Here is a 16,936-nt window from a genome sequence, read left to right as displayed (position 1 = left end):
TGCAGGGACATGAGAGAAGCCTCCTACAAGGATGATTAAAAAAAACATCAAAACATCCAGGCGTCCCCTGGGCAATGTCCTTGCAGACGACCAATTCTCTCACACCAGAAGCGACTTGCCATTTCTCAAGTAGCTCCTAACACACACAAAAACCCATAAATTGGAAAGGACTTGAAGGCATATTACATCAAAATCTTCCCACACTAGTTCAGCATAATTGAGGATGGAATCACACACAGGCTTTGCTGAGTTGCAAGTAGAGGCACATAGGTCCCTTCCACACAGCCCTATATCCCAGAATACCAAGGCAGAAAATCCGACATTATCTGAGTGTGGACTCAGATAACCCAGTTCAAAGCAAGCCTTGTGGGATTTTCTGCCTGGAATATGTCCAGAGGAGGGCGACTAAAATGATCAAGGGTCTGGAGAACAAGCCCTATGAGGAGCGGCTTAAAGATCTGGGCATGTTTAGCCTAAAGAAGAGCATGCTGAGAGGAGACATGATAATCATGTATAAATATGTGAGAGGAGGTCACCGGGAGGAGGGAGAAAGCTTGTTTTCTACTTCCATGGAGACTAGGATGCAGAACAATGGCTTCAAACTACAAGAAAGAAGATTCCACCTGAACATGAGGAAGAACTTCCTGACTGTAAGAGCTGTTCAGCAGTGGAACTCTCTGCCCCAGAGTGTTGTGGAGGCTCCTTCTATGAAAGCTTTTAAACAGAGGCTGGATGGCCATCTGTCCGGGGTGCTTTGAAAGCAATTTCCTGCTTCTTGACAGGGGGTTGGACTGGATGGCCCATGAGGTCTCTTCCAACTCTATGATTCTATGATATTCTGGGATATAGGGATATGTGGAAGGGCCCTCTGTCCACACTGCTATATCATACAGTTCAAAGCAGATTTTATTCATCTGTGTGGAAGAGCCTGAGACGTTGCTATCTTCATGTAGAATCAATGAGGCCGCTTGTTCTCAGCAGAAGTGGCTATTTGGGCCACGCGGCAGCGCCCCCTGCAGGGCATTCGCGGGAGATGCAGCTCAGCCAGGAGTCACGTGGTATGGCTCTAGGCAAACAACCTACGCTTAGAATTCCTTGTGTTGGCCTTCAAGAACTAATGGCGGCGCCATGCGTTCCATGAGGTTTCTTTAGGGAAGGACAACTCAGAAGTGGTTTTCCCAGCTGCTTCCTCTGAAATACTGCCTACAGCTCCTGGTATTCATTAAATGAATACACCAGGACCGACCCCTGCTTAGTTCCTAAGGCCCAGAGGGAGAATCCATAAGTGGAGAGGAAAGAGCCTTGAAGTTCCGCATCGCTTCTAAAAGAGAGCGAAGTAAAGAAGCCGCACTTCCCGCCGCGGCCTGCAGGGGGCGCTGCCTCCTAAGGGGATTGCAGCGTCAGCGCAGAGGAGCTGCCTGGTGCATTCTGTGGCTGGCAGCGAGGCCAAGAGGATGGCATGGAGGCCTTCGACTGCCAGTCAGCCAACCTGGACAGGTCCAGCGGGCCCTTGTTCTCTGGAAGGCGGACGCCTGCAGGTGAGGTTCCCTGCTGCGGCAAGCCCTTCCTCTCTCCTGGCTTTTCTAATGGGCTGAGAGAATGTGGCGTGCATCAGGCTTCCATGACAGAAGACACTGCTTGGAATGAATGCTGCTTGACATCACTTGAGATCTCTCATTGGAGTTATTGTGTATTCGAAGGCTTTCGTGACTGGAACCACTGGGTTGCTGTGAGCTTTCTGGGCTGTATGGCCATGTCCCAGAAGCATTCGCTCCTGACGTTTCACCTGCATCTATGTCAGGCATCCTCAGAGGTTGTGAGGTGTGTTGGAAACTAGGCAAGTGAGGTTTATATATATGTGAAATGTCCAGGGTGAGAGAAAGTGCTCTTGTCTGCCTGAGGCAAGTGTGAATGTTGCAATGGACACCTTGATCAGCATTGAATAGCATTGCAGCTTCAAAGCCTGGCTATTCTCCCAACAAAGAATTCTCCCAGGCAGGAAGCTGCAAGGTGATTCAGTGCCAATCAAGGTGGCCAACTGCAACATTCACACTTTCCTCAGGCAGACAAGAGTTCTTTCTTCCACTGTGGACATTCCACAGATATATAAACCTCGCCTGCCTATGTTCCAACAGACCTCACAATCTCTGGGTACCAGTATTTTTTTTTTAAAAAAAAACCCCTCTAAAATCAGGACAGTAAATAAAGAGGAACGCTCAAAAAACAGCGGAATTCCACACATGAATCAATCAGGGCTAGCTGACACTCCCAACAAAGGTTTCCCCAGGCAGCAACCAGTTAGGCTTTGAAGCTGCAAGGCCATTAAATGCCAATCAAGGTGGCCAATTGCAACATTCACACTTGCCTCAAGCAGACAGGAGTTCTTTCTCCCACCCTGGACATTCCACAGATATATAAACCCCAATTGCCTAGTTTCCAACAGACCTCACAACCACTGAGGATGCCTGCCATAGATGTGGGCGAAACGTCAGGAGAGAATGCTTCTGGAACATGGCCAGACAGCCCAGAGAACTCACATATTTTTCTCCCACCTTGGGCATTCCACAGATATATAAACCTCACCTACCTAGTTTCCAATAGACCTCACAACCTCTGAGGATGCCTGCCATAGATGTGGATGCAAACGTCAGGAGAGAATGCTTCTAGAACATGGTCATAAAGCCCGGAAAACTCACATTGGAGTTACAGTTTTAAAAGGTCTTTAGCCCACTACCAAAGAGCATTGATGATGATTCCACAACATTGCCACGGCAGTTGACGTGGTATCAAACTGCATTACATCTGCAATGTAGACACAAGGAAAGAATCAGGAAGTGCCAACTCCTCTCAAAAAGTTCAGCAATTTCAATGGTGTCTTGGTTTGAGTATTCGAACAGAACTCTTGGAGACAAGGCCCTCCAAGTGTTTTGGACTTCATCTCCCACAATTCCTAACAACCGGCCATTAGGAATTGTAGGAGTTGAAGTCCAAAACACTTGGAAGGCCCAAGGTTGCCCATGCCTGGTCAACATTGAAGAATTAATGCAGTTTGACATCACTTCAACGACCATGGCTTCATGTCCTGGACTCCTGGGAGTTGTAGTATTACAAGGTAAAGGCAGTCTCCGAGTTACAAACATCTGACTAAGGGCCCTTTCAGATCGACCCTATATTCCAGGATCTGATCCCAGGTTTTCTGCTTTAAACTGGATTATATGAGTTTGCATTGCCAGATAATCTGGGATAAACAGAAAACCAGGGATCAGATCCTGGGGTATCGGGCCTGTCTAGAAGGGCCCTTACAAACAACTCACATTTACGAACAGGGGTGAGATAACAGGAAGTAAGATAAATCTACCCCTAGAAAGGGACATTCCTTCCTGGAAGAGTTACTATCATGGGGAAAAGGGGTCTCCACTGATGGCCCTTCCAGACAGGCCATACAGCCCAGAAAACTCACAGCAACCCCATTCCTTGCTACTTGAGGTAAAAAAATAAACTCCCACTGATAACATATCCCTGTATTTCTGTGAATACTTTAGTAGAAAACATACATCTTTTTATTATTATTTCTTTCCAAGTAAGGTTCTTTAACGTGATTATTGCAAGCATTTTCTTTATGTACAATAATTAGCATTTGTTCAAAACCTGTAACAAATGAAAGTACCTTGGGAAAGGGCAAGGCTGAGGTCCTCCTTATTTTAAATACGTTCCAATCTTGTTTTGCCTTTATTGCCCAAATATATTTTCTTCTGTTGTGTTCTTGAAACCTCCCATTCATCAGAGCTTAATGGAATATCTCAGCTCCTCTTCTCACAGTGAGTTAAGTGTTGAACTTTGGTGTAATATTATAATTGTTACTTGTAAAATTTATGTAAATACATTTGCATAAAAAGTGGTAGTTGTGCCTGGACAACATTTATACCTATGATTTAAATCACAAAGACAGATCTGGTGGGGAATCTGTTCATTGTAAATACATCTCTGGGGTGTAATTGTATGCCTTGGAAGAAGAGGTTCTTGAATTTACTTAGATAGAAATGTGTGCAGTAGACGATGCTTAATTTGCAATGCTGAGGAGACACTACTCTTGTGTGGGCTGTGGATCTGTCACAGTGATGTTGTTATTCTATACTTATGGATAAGTATCGAAATTTTAATAAAAAATCAACCCCAAAACCGGGACCAACTTATCCACGAATCAGTGTGAGTATTGTACTTAATTGCTTTTTTAAAAAAGGAAACAATCTCCATCTCTTAGGACCCCTCCACATCTGAATAAAATTCTACATTTTCTGCTTTGAACTGGAATATATGGCAGTGTGGACTCAGATAATCCAATTCAAAGCAGATAGTGTGGATTATCTGATTTGATATTCTGGATTATACAGCTGTGTGGAAGGGCTTTTAGTCCATCTCAGGAGAACCAAAAAGAAGCACAGGCCCATTTTATTCTCTCTGCCTTGACAACATTTCTGGATTATTTTTTTCATGCCAAAAAAGGCACAGAAATGGTGGAAAAAGGCAGTGAGGCAGCATTGGCACTTTCCCATCTCCACAAAATAACTCTTGACACAGGACATATCAAAATCCATAATTTTAGCCCCAAATCTGCCCTCAACTAAGACATGAGGTAAATTTATATATACCAAGCCACCTTATCTTTCTCTTGAGGAATCTGTATAAGAACCAAGTAGCAACAGTAAGAACAGACCATGGAACAACAGACTGGTTCAAGATTGTGAAAGGCGTACGGCAGGGTTGTATACTTGTATGCAGAACACATCGTGCGATGTCAGGGCTTGATGAATGCAAGGCTGGGGTTAAAATTGCTGGAAGAAACATTAACAACCTTAGATATGCAGATGACACCACTTTGATGGCTGAAAGCGAGGAGGAGCTGAGGAGCCTTCTAATCAAGGTGAAAGAAGAAAGCGCAAAAGCTGAGTTGCAGTTAAACATAAAAAAACCCCAATATTATGGCAACAAGAATGATTGACAACTGGGAAATAAAGGGAGAAACATGGAGGCAGTGACAGACTTTGTATTTCTAGGTGCAGAGATTACTACAGACGCAGACTGCAACCAGGAAATTAGGAGACACTTACTTCTTGGGAGGAGAGCATTATCCAATCTCAATAAGATAGTGAAGAGTAGAGACATCGCACTGGCAACGAAGATCCACATAGTTAAAGCAATGGTATTCCCCATAGACACCTACGGATGTGAGAGCTGAACCATAGGCAAGGCTGAGCAAAGGATAATAGATGCTTTTGAACTGTGGTGTTGGAGGAAAGTTCTGAGTGCCTTGGAGAGCGAGAAGATCCAACCAGTCCATACTTCAGGAAATAAAGCCGACTGCTCATTGGAAGGAAGGATATTAGAGGCAAAGATGAAGTACTTTGGCCACACCATGAGAAGAAAGGAAAGCTTAGAGAAGAGAATGATGCTGGGGAAAATGGAAGGAAAAAGGAAGAGGGGCTGACCAAGGGCAAGATGGATGGATGCCATCCTTGAAGTGACTGGATTGACTTTGAAAGAGCTGGGGGTGGTGACAGCTGACAAGGAGCTCTGGCGTGGGCTGGTCCATGAGGTCACAAAGAGTTGAAAACGACTGAACAAATTAACAACAACAACATACAGTATATATGATGCACACGTAGCATTGTGCCACTTATAACAATTCTATTGAAATAGAAATTAGTATTATTATAACTAGATGGCTGTACAGTGCCATTTGTAAAATGTGCCTTACCCGTGCTGTTGAAAATATGTCAGTCTAATTATAATTGATGGGGTCAATATCTTAGTAGATGTTGTGGAGGACAGCAAGACAGCAGTGGCTGTAAATAATTTGTCATTGTCATGTGAAACTTTAATTAACTAGGCGATCATGACAAATACGTTGGGAAGACCATGGATGTGTTGTTAGTTAGGTTTTGTTGTTGTTGTTTGCTACTTGAAGTTCTTTGAGGTTTTTATATTAGGGCCTCATCTGCACTGCCAAATAATACAGTTTCACTGCATTTACTTTCATTACATGGTATCGTTTTTCAGCCTTTTGGCTAAGATCAAGTGTGGAACTTCATTATATGGCAGTGCAGACTCATAATCCAGTTCAATGCAGTTTGACTGCATTATGAAATTGCATTGTATTACAGTGTAGATGAGGCCTAGGTCCTCCAGAACATTTCCCAGCAGATGTTGATGATAGAATTGGACTGGAAGACTCAGAGATTTCCCAGGTTTAAAAAAGCAGTTTCTGTATACGTTTTTTCCCCACTTTGCAGGAGTTCTGCATATCTAAAACCATTGACTATATGCGGTTGATTGCATGTCCTATTATAATTTTTGGTTTAACAAATGCTTCCAATGAAAAGAACAGAATATGAGGTTGCTCTGATTTCAATATTAGCCACACATTCACACACACTACCTGTAGAAGTGTTTTCAGACAAGACTTTTGTGCTTGGGTTGGTAGCTCTAAAAATCTTCTATTCAGATGAACCCTTAGGTTCTGCCTTAATATCCTCTTCTGAATTTAGGGTGTTTTTGTAACCTGAAAAGAAGCATGATCCTGAATTATATTAAAAGCTGCATCTTAAAAAAGGTAAAAAGAATGCTTCGAGATAAACTGGAATCTCAAACTGACTGTGTTTATTAAAACTTGCCCTGGGCAAGGTGACAGATTCTCTGCTGTTATGTTTATTTTTTTTTCTTTTCTGCTTCTGAAGTAATGAAATAAACCCCACAAATTATGTAGTAAACTTGGGAAAATGTGCTTTTAATTGTAAAATAAGGACAAGGGTATATTTTTGAACATCGCCACTTTTGGCTTCAGGTGCAAAAATAATTTCACTGTCTGACACCTTAACTCATCAGGGGGGTTTATTTATTGCTCAGCCTCAAGCAGCAGCATGTTTTAGACACAACAAAGCCATTTATTTTGCTTCCCTGGGCTGGAAAGATGTTATTTCATTTGATTGGCAAACCACTTTTCAATGTTAATAATGACACATATGAATCTAATAGCCATGAGGGAGCATAGATACTTCCCAGTTCCTCTGCTCTTTCTTTCTAGATTAGGAAAACTGGCGATTGATCTTACCAGGTTTCATTTGCCTATCTGTGTGCAAATGTAAATAAATGGAGTTGTTTCTTTAAAATATTTATGTACTGTCTCTGTGCCTGCTAGAGGCTTTAAAGCTATTTACAATGGCATTGGCTGTTCATCACAAACTCAAAATATATGGAGTAAACCTGTCTTCCTTTCACACCAGAGGAAATGGCTGCTACAGAAAAATCCCTGTCAGCTGTAAACAAAGGGGTAATAATAATAATAATAATAATAATAATAATAATTTAATTTTTGTACCTCGCCAACCATCTCCCAAAGAGGGCTCGGGGTGGTTTACAAGGGACAACCCAAAAATTACAAATAAATCACACATTTAAAAGCATCAGATCTATATAAATAAAAATGTAATGTTCGTTTGTGGGATTAACATAACTCAAAAAACACTGGACAGATTGACACCAAATTTGGACACAATACACTTATCAGGGTAATGAGTGACCATCACTCATAAAACACTGAAAAACACAGCAGAAGAGACTTTAAAAGCCAAAATATGAAAAATACATTACAACGCATGCACAAACCCACATATTTACACAAACACACAGGAGATAGTTGGTGGGATATAAATAAAGTTTTATTATTATTTTATTATATACACAAATATATATAAACACAAATCACATATACACAGCCTGGACCACAGCAACACGTGGCAGGGGACAGCTAGTAAAATATAAAAAAACAAACACAATTGTAAGCAGTATCAACAATATGGCTGAGAAAAAACATAGCTGAGGTTCAGGCTCCATGAGTACAATACATCCTGAAAAAGGAGCGTAAGGAAAGTTCAAACAAGCAAGTAGATAGAACTGGGAATAGTGTCATCAAAGTGATGAGATGGACGATAAGAGGGCCGAACGTAAAGTGCTGAATTTAAAGTAGGGACAGGAAAAAAATTACTGCTTAATTGTATGACACACAACGGGGCATAAACTGAGTATCTCAACTTTTAGGTAGTTCCCATATGGGAGGAAGCCATCTTTCAGATATCCTGTCTTTAAGCAAGGACAGAAATACTTAAAAGTCACTGCAGTGTGATATTTACTTTTCATTAACCATGCAGTCAGATGGCAGTCAGAGTAATCCGAGGCTGATTTCAGACTGGGCTCCTAGCCTTATCAATCAGAAGGCTTAGTGCCTTCTGTTTTTTATTTTCTAAATGGATATATTTTTAAGAGATGAAAAAATAGGGAAAGTGATAGAAAAGCACAAGTGGACAAGACTTTTTTGTATCATATGTAAACTGATTTCAGAGAGACCAGGGGATGATATGATAAAAGTCACATCCCAGATCTTCCCTGTTTCTATCTAATGGGTTAAAAAGAAAGGCAGGACCAAAAGCAGGAATCCCTGCTGTTACTTGGGTCATATTTGATGTGAACATTTCAAATGTTTTGGAATATTTAAAAGTTCAACTGTATCAACTTCAGCCCAGTTGCAAGGCTGGAAAGGCTCTAAAACTGATGGACAGTTGTGCAAAGTTGTAAGTAGCTTAGAGGTTTATCAGTGGCCCTGGATATGAATTACATTGTTTTGGGCTGCCAAAAGCCATTGTTTCTTAGCCATAGCAGCTTTCAGTCTTCAGTGTGGAGGCAATAATCTGGATTCTTTTTTCAAATGCTAAGCTGAGTTAGAAAGAGCTCTTCTCTCGTTTGCCACAGAACAGGGAAGTAGATGTGTTTCTACTTGGTCTCAGTTGCAGTAAAATCTTGAATGTATCCATCAGTTTCTTTGGGTTGCTTTCACATGTATTCCTCAGAACATCTTAAAGTACAGTATTGTTAAGGCTTTCATGGCCGGAATCACTGGGTTGCTGTGATTTTTTTGGGCTGTATGGCCATGTCCCAGTAGCATTCCCTCCTGATGTTTTGCCTACACCTGTGGCAAGTATCCTCAAAGGTTTGTTCAGAGGTCTGTTGGAAATGAGGCAAGTGGAGTGTATATATATCTGTGGACTGTCCATGGTGGGGGAAAGATCCCTTATCTGTTTGAAGCAAGTGTAAATGTTGCAGTTTGCAAGGTTGATTAGTATTGAGTTGCCTTGCAGTTGCATAGTCAATTAGTGTTGGATTGCTGCAATTTTTCTGGGCTGTATGGCCATGTTCCAGAAACATTCTCTCCTGACGTTTCACCCACATCTAGTGTTGTTGCCTGGAGACATCCTTTGTTTGGGAGGTGTTAACTGGCACTTGATTGTTTGCTCTCTGGAATTCCTTCTGTTCCACCCGGCAGACTGGGGATAATGGGAATTGCAATCCAACAGCACTTGTGGCTCTGAGGTTGGGAAAGGTTAAAGGACATTTTACAGTCTGATATTATATCCACAAACCTTGTATCTAAATTCAAACCCTACTATCTTGATTAAACAGAACAAACTGCATCTTTCAAATGGTATTGTATCACAATCCCCATCAGGTCTGATTATGATGTTTAGTGATATATAGAGTTGTAGTCCAGTAGCTGGAGAGCCACATAAAATGACATGGTTGGCTTTAAACTATATATGCATTTTAAACTATGAAATAAAATGGCAAGCATTCTGAATCTTACCCAGTTAGGAAAAGTCTTTGTTACTGAGTGTATGAAAGATGGAGAAATCTTGACTTCTGGGGAAATCTTAACTGGACAAGCCCTGAAGCTCCTACACATACATGATTAAGAACATATCAGCAACTGTAGTGAAGAAGAGCAAAGACTAGTTTCATCCTCCTTTTTGCTTGCCCCAACTGTGGTTAACCAGATAACTTTGAAAAGCCCACAAGTAACACATGAGTACAAAAGCCTCATTCTTCATTTTCCATAGCTACAGGTTCAGTTGGTAAAGAATGAATATAAACTAATAAGAGGCAAGATCTGATGGCTGGGAGGAAGAGGATCAATAATAGGACAGACATTAGGGGATGGAAAGAAGTTTGTTCAGAGGAGGCAGGTGATGACCACCACAAAAGTAATGTATGCGTCCTCACTCAAACATAATAAATTATGTTGCCTTGGGATCCACCATGGCACTACCTTTCCACTTTGAAAGTTTAAATGCTTCTGTTTAGACTGACTTACTGTCTCCTATCTCATCTCTCTGGAAGCCAGAGATACTGATCTAGCTATGAATTTCAAAGAAATCACTACAGAGCATCTCCACCCATCCTTTTTTAAATTCAGCAAGGCTGTCTGTGGGATGGTACTGTTTGATGGCATTTCAGATTCTAACCTTATATTTCACCTATTTTTTTTTCCTCAGATCTAGAAACTCAATTGTAATTCTTAGTAGTGGAAGAGTTTTGAAAAGTTTTCCTTCCCTCTAAGATGTGTTGTGATTTTTTTTTTAAAAAAAAATGGAGTGTGGAAGATATTTTGTAGAAAAGGGCAATTGCATGGTAAAATACCAGATATTTAAAATGTTTGTTTGATATATGCATACTTGATGCTAAGCATTAGGACTGTGCACATTTCCCGTTTTTGAAAACAGGCTCAGGATGGTTCAGAGGATTTGGCTGTGGAACAAGCTAGGTGGTGGGCAGCCAAAGCCTTAGCAGGAACAGATCCCACCAACCTGATCTTTTCAGCTAATAGGGACCAGTGGGGCTGAGCGACCAGCACTGATTCTCCCTGAGGCGGACACGGTGGTGTGTGGACAGAGCCGTCTCACTAATCAGGAAGCTGCTGCTCCTCCTTTCTTTCCAGCCTCCTCCATCCCTTCCTGAAGGCCTTCCCCCTCCCACCCCCACCCACTTGAGGCAAATAGGAACTCAATTTCCCATCAGCACTTTGTGCTACACAAGCATTGATGGAGCCTTGTGCTCCCTCCCGAGGCATGATGGGAGTTGAGGTTTTTCTCTGTGTGTGTGTTTCTCACTTTTTTCCCAGCCAATCAGATACCTGGCTGATCTTTGTCCATTCTCCTGCCCTCTTTTGGTATGCGCTTGGGACTTCAATTCCCAGAACCCCCTCTTGTAGGTTTTTTAAAATGTTATGGTAAAAACTTTAAAAATTGCCCAAAAATTAGTAGATTGGTGAAATGTTCTGAAAGTTGGCAGGCTTGCAGAAGTAAATGTGGCCTATAAATGATGAGAGTTTCAGGGTTATAGGCCCCAAAATGACGGAGAAATGAGCGTCTAAGTTTTCCCCATTGATGGCAATGGACCAAATCTTTTTGACATGAAATTCCTGAATTCAGGAAGCTCTCTCAAAACAAAACAGGGGGGCAACCAAAAACCAGACACTATAAAAACGGCATGTGTATTTTTAGCCAATTCCCCTACTAAGCATATTTCTTAATAAGTACCATCCATTCAATTTCATTGATACTTATTCCAATAGTAGCAGATAGAATATGTGATTCTGAAATATTATAAAAGAGTGTATTGAATACAGTTTAATATACATCCCTTCTAGTTGCTAGGTTCTATCCTATTCCCCTTTCCCCATTTTCCCCCTCTCTGCTTCTTTTACTACAGTTTCCATTCACCCAAGGCAAGATGTCAGTCTCTTATCCACATTCCTAGCATGTTCCCTCTTTCTCTTAGCATGTGGTGCTAAGAAAGAAAAGTCATTACCTCTGTTTTCTACTTGGAGGTTAGGAAGAGATGTTGTTTGAGATTGAGAGACTTTCTAAATTATAGGCCTCTAGTGTAGCAAATGTGCTGTGTGTTTTCCCTCTGGATTGTAATTCTCTGATGTGACTATTACATTTTCACAGCAGTTGAAGGATGCATAGCATTCCCTGCAGTCAGAGAGTCAGCACGACTATTGCCACTGCAATGCATGACATGTTTGAATATTTCCTATGCACCAGTGAGGACAATTGACAACTCTCATCTTAAGAAGACATTTTGTAATCTTTAAAAAGTTGTGCATTAAATGATGTGGAAAATGCACATTTCTCCCACTTTATCAATCTCTTAGATTTAAAAGGAGGAAGGGTGAGGGAGGTGGTTACTATGTTCTCATTTCCCTACTCTCTCAAGATCATAGGTATTTATAACCATTTTATGAATGTTGTCCCTTTCTCTAGCTCTCTGAAGTCTTGACACTCTCCCATTAAGTCGTAGTCAAGCTGGTCCAGGGGTCATCCACAACAAACAGGGATAGAATCTCATAGAATCTCATAGAATCTGCTTCACTGCCAACCCCATCAAAACCTTCAAAAGACTCTTCATCAGTGGGTTCAGTAAATATTTGCCAAATTCTCTTCCGCTGTTGCTCTTCAATAGATTCTTACTTCCGAGTAGACCTTTTTGCCTATCTAGTCTCCAGCTCCCTGTTGTTACTACTACTCAGAGACTCATCCACAACAGGGCATGTGTACCAAGTTTGGTTCAGATCTATCAAGCCATTTAGGAGTGTTTGTGGATCAAACATAACATACATATATGTATACGTTGACTTTTATATATACAGTGCACATTTCCCTCAACTTAAGAGTGTTTTGAGTTAGTCATTGCTCAGCCCTGGCTTTGCTTTGACATATGAGCAGCATTTTCAGTTAAGAGCTAGCACCAGAGGGAGCACTAGTGCCAGAGTCCTGGGCTTTAGAGTTTCAAGGGAAAGCCTTCATGCCTCCATTACTCATGGTCTTTGTCACTTTGGAAGATTGCTGTCCGCTTTTAGGAACTTTGGGTTAGTTGATTTTTGTGTGGTTTCTATTCCTGGTATGTTTGGCTTAATGAAGAGAGAATGGGAGAGAGGGAAAGAGAGTGAAGGAAATAATTTATATCTTATTTGTTATTTATAAAATTTAAAAATTTTGTTACATTTAAAACATGTAACAAAAATGGGGAGTGGGGTTCGGGGTCTTGGATGGATTAATAGCATTTCTATGCATTTCAATGGGAAAATTTGCTTTAGACAAGAGTGATTTGAATTAAAAGCTCAGTCACAGAACAAATTAAACTCCTAACTCAAGGCATCACTGTATAGACATTGTATTGTCCTTCATTGTGGTTTATCAAAAAAAAATACTAAAATACAGTTTTGAATTCTACATAAACAGTATTAGGCAGGATTCTAATGTAGCATGCAAAGTTTGAAATCCACAGGCACATGAACAATTTCAACAGAAAGGAAAAAACCATAAAAATGAACAAAACCTGACTACTATACTGAGAAACATCTGAATCAAGACAGTAACTAATGAACACCACCTAGACAGGAAGCCCCCAGGCAGCAAGCAATCAAAGGACAGTGAACACCACCCAGACAAAGGATGCCTCCCGGCACTCCAACAAGGGAACAAAGGCCTGCCTGCTTCCAGTTGCTCTCACTATATTGACTATGCAATCTTCTCAGTTACTCACATTCTAATTGATGGATCCTGAGTGATTTACACTTGTAAACCAGGCATGCTAATTGCACCCTTCACACTTGGTTAATGGATTCTTTCTCCCACCCTGGACATTCCACTTACTTTACCACCATCAGATCCTCTGAAAATGCCAGCCATAGATGCAGGCGAAATGTCAGAAGAAAATGCTGCTAGAACATGGCCATACAGCCCAGAAACCACACAACACTCCAAAGATTTTGTAGATTGCAAGTTGATATTGAGAATAAGTGTGTAATTTCTCTGTATAGTGTCTACTGGATTGACATCGAGTTGCCAAGTATGGTGTAAGATTAAACCCTTTGCTGCTTGAATTGGTACAGCAAGACACTGAAATGTATTGCAGGAAGGCAGTAAATGAAAACTGATCCCTGTTTCCAATTCCTTCTCAAATGAGTCATAAGTAAAACAAATGGATATCTTCTCAGAAGCTGTAACCTCTGTGCCATTATGAAGCATTGATGATCACATTTTTAAGAGAAAGAACACAGAAGTGCAGTAAGAGATTTCAGCAACATGGGAAAATCTGCTGAGATGCCATAGAAGGTTTTCTAACATTTTGCAAAGATGACCCACAAATATGTATGACATTGTCTAGATCTAAAGATGCTTCATTGATGAAATGCCATCATTGACCTTAGACAGAGAGAGGTTTTAACTTAAAGTTTTTGACTTTTAATACCATGATGAGATGGGCTGTCAGGTTAGCCTAGAACTCTGGCTCCCAATGTGAAGCATACACCTTGGATTTTACAGGAATCAGTTGGGAATGCGTTATTAATAGTGAATTTTTTCACATTTCTTATGGTTCTAGGGGTCTCATATACAATATATAAATATACATTGCGACATACACATTTTAAAAATTAAAATCAAAACGTCCATGGTGATCAGGTGGTGACAATGGAGAGGGGGAAAGCCCGCTAACAGAGAGGAGTGGTGAGAGCACAGAATTAACTAGGGAGCACAATAACACAGAGAAGTGAGGCAACTTTCATACCAAACACTCCAGTCCTCTCAGTGTTCTTTTAACATCACAAGCTATACAGAATATATAAACATGTATTTTTGTTCTGCATATGAATATAGCAAGAAATCTGTGAAAAAATCCAAAGCACAATTATTACTTTCATAGTAAGTTAAAGTTTGCATGATTTTTTAAAAAAGATAATTAGCTGCAAGAAAAGTAATGTAAGGAACAAGATATTCTCACATATTCTCACCAAATACACACAGTGAATTTAGACACTTGTTACCCCGTATTTGGTACAGATTACTCAAATCAATTGTGCCTCGAATATTACTGTCCACATGAAAGCTGTTATATTTCATTGGTTAACTTTATGAACAGCCAAGTGTTTTCATTATCAAAACCTGGTATTTTTAGGTTCGAGCATAGAAACCTCGTATTTTCCATTCCTGTGAATTTCTCCTGATATCTTCCTTACTTTTGAATAAGTAATGAGCATAGTAAGAATGTGAATTGACACATCATTAAGCATCAACAAATGACATCAACCATCAGAAAACCCACAAGCTTAGGTTTTGGACCTGTCTTCACTGCCTGTGAAGTGTCAAAAGAATACCAAATGTGCCATCAAATTGCAAACAAAAAAGACCTCCTCCATATGAATAGGAGTTCATTTTTTGAATGATAAGAATTATATGTCATGGGGGTTGGAGGGTGGGCATCAAGATTTTACAGATGCTTAGATGGAGCATGGCCAAAAAAGGTTGGGAACCACTAGTCTAGATTCTAGACGAGGGGTCCTCAAACTAAGGCCCGGGGGCTGGATACGGCCCTCCAAGGTCATTTACCTGGCCCTCGCTCAGGGTCAACCTAAGTCTGAAATGAAAGCAGACAATAACAACAACAACAGTCCTATCTCATCAGCCAAAAGCAGGCCCACGCGTCCCATTGAAATACTAATATGTTTGTATTTGTTAAAATTGTTCTTCATTTTAATTACTGTATTGTTTTTAAGTGGGTTTTTTTGCACTACAAATAAGATATGTGCAGTGTGCATAATAATTCATTCATATCTTTTTCATATTATAATCCTGCCCTCCAACAGTTTGAGGGGCTGTGACCTGGCCCTCTGTTTAAAAAGTTTGAGGACCCTCTGTTCTAGACCCTCTCCAAAAATAAAAACCAACCTTATTATATTGCCTGCTCAGAAGTAGATCACATTTAGTGCAATGAGACTTAACTTTCAGATAAGCAGTTATATAATAATACATTTAGTATGCAACTGCATTTGCACATATTCCTATTTTAATCAATGCTTCTTTTCTATTGCTTCCTCCTTTAGTTTTCTCTGTTAATGTTTCTGTAGATCTCACAGATACTTTACCCCTGCCCCTTGAAATACTATCTCAAAACAATTATAATAGGTAAAAGCAGTAATTCCCACTTCATTTTCCATGGCTGTTAAGATCCAAGGAGATACTTTAGGGATCTCTTCACAGGTCCCTCCCCAACACCTGTGCCATTTCACGGGCAGTCACTGGCTAAATGGTAAGTGCACAGGGCGCCCCATGGCACCCCACACACCCTCCTTTCTTTCCCAATCACATAGGGAATTGGTCAGCTGCCCTGTCCCCATCGTATGGGGAAAAGGATAGAGCATCAGTGGGACCGTGCGTGCCGAGTGGTTTGTGATGGTGTTCAGAAGGCCCTGCCCCCAAAGTGTTGCAAAGGGGAAATTTCCCCTCATGTGATGAGGTGGTATAAACATGCATCCTGTGAAAGTGCAAAGGGTTAAACAGGTAGAAACGAGGTCCCAAAGAAGCCTCACAGTAGACTGAGTGAAGCATTGTAAAAGTGGATTGTGGTTGAGAGTGTATAAAGCATCTTCAGCAGATCCTCAGCTTCTGTTCAAGTTGGGAAGATATGTTTAACAGCATGTGCAATACCCCAATGAATATCAGAAATAATAATTTAAAAATGTCAAATAATTTGTGCCTAAGAGACACTATGCAATTTGGCAGAAATTGAAACTTTTTCCAAACTAGCTCTGAGTCTTAACTTTGGTGATTCTAATTCAGAATATATATAGCCCTCTCTGTGTTATAACTTCGCATTGTTTCAGTCCCCATATTGTTTCAGTCCCTAGTTCATATTGATATTAAATACTTCTTATTTTCTTGGTCCTCTGTCATGCTACTAGCACTAAGTACCATTCCTCACAACTGTGGCCATTGTTAATTGTGAAATATATCCTCTTAAATTTATGGAATTGTTTAATTCCTGTGGTGGAGTCTCCTTCTCTGGAGGTTTTTGAACAGAGGCTGGATGGCCATCTGTCAGGATGTTTATTGTTTGTTCCAACATGGCCAAGGGGAGTTGGACTGAATGGCCCTTGGAGTCTCTTCCAACTGTATGATTCTTTGATATTAAAACTCTCATAGATTGCAGGAGTCTTGCTTTATGAATGTATTATTCTTGCTTTATGCATCTATTTTCCAGGGATGAG

At 40.7% G+C, this 16,936-nt stretch overlaps 1 protein-coding gene across 1 annotated transcript in view; it reads left to right on the top strand.

The window, feature by feature from the left end:
• Positions 1 to 1,459: 1,459 nt before the first annotated feature.
• MEI4 (meiotic double-stranded break formation protein 4) overlaps positions 1,460 to 16,936 on the top strand; it is a 79,260-nt gene continuing 63,783 nt past the window's right edge. Inside the window, exon 1 of the mRNA XM_060755040.2 lies at positions 1,460 to 1,538. Within this exon, the coding sequence (XP_060611023.2) occupies positions 1,460 to 1,538 (79 nt within the window). The remainder of the gene's footprint in view (positions 1,539 to 16,936) is intronic.

The sequence above is a fragment of the Anolis sagrei genome, chromosome 1, assembly GCF_037176765.1.
Source record: "Anolis sagrei isolate rAnoSag1 chromosome 1, rAnoSag1.mat, whole genome shotgun sequence".
Taxonomy (NCBI): Eukaryota; Metazoa; Chordata; class Lepidosauria; order Squamata; family Dactyloidae; genus Anolis; species Anolis sagrei.
The sequence above is the reverse complement of the archived record's forward strand: the minus strand, read 5'-3'. Positions and strand labels throughout refer to the sequence as shown.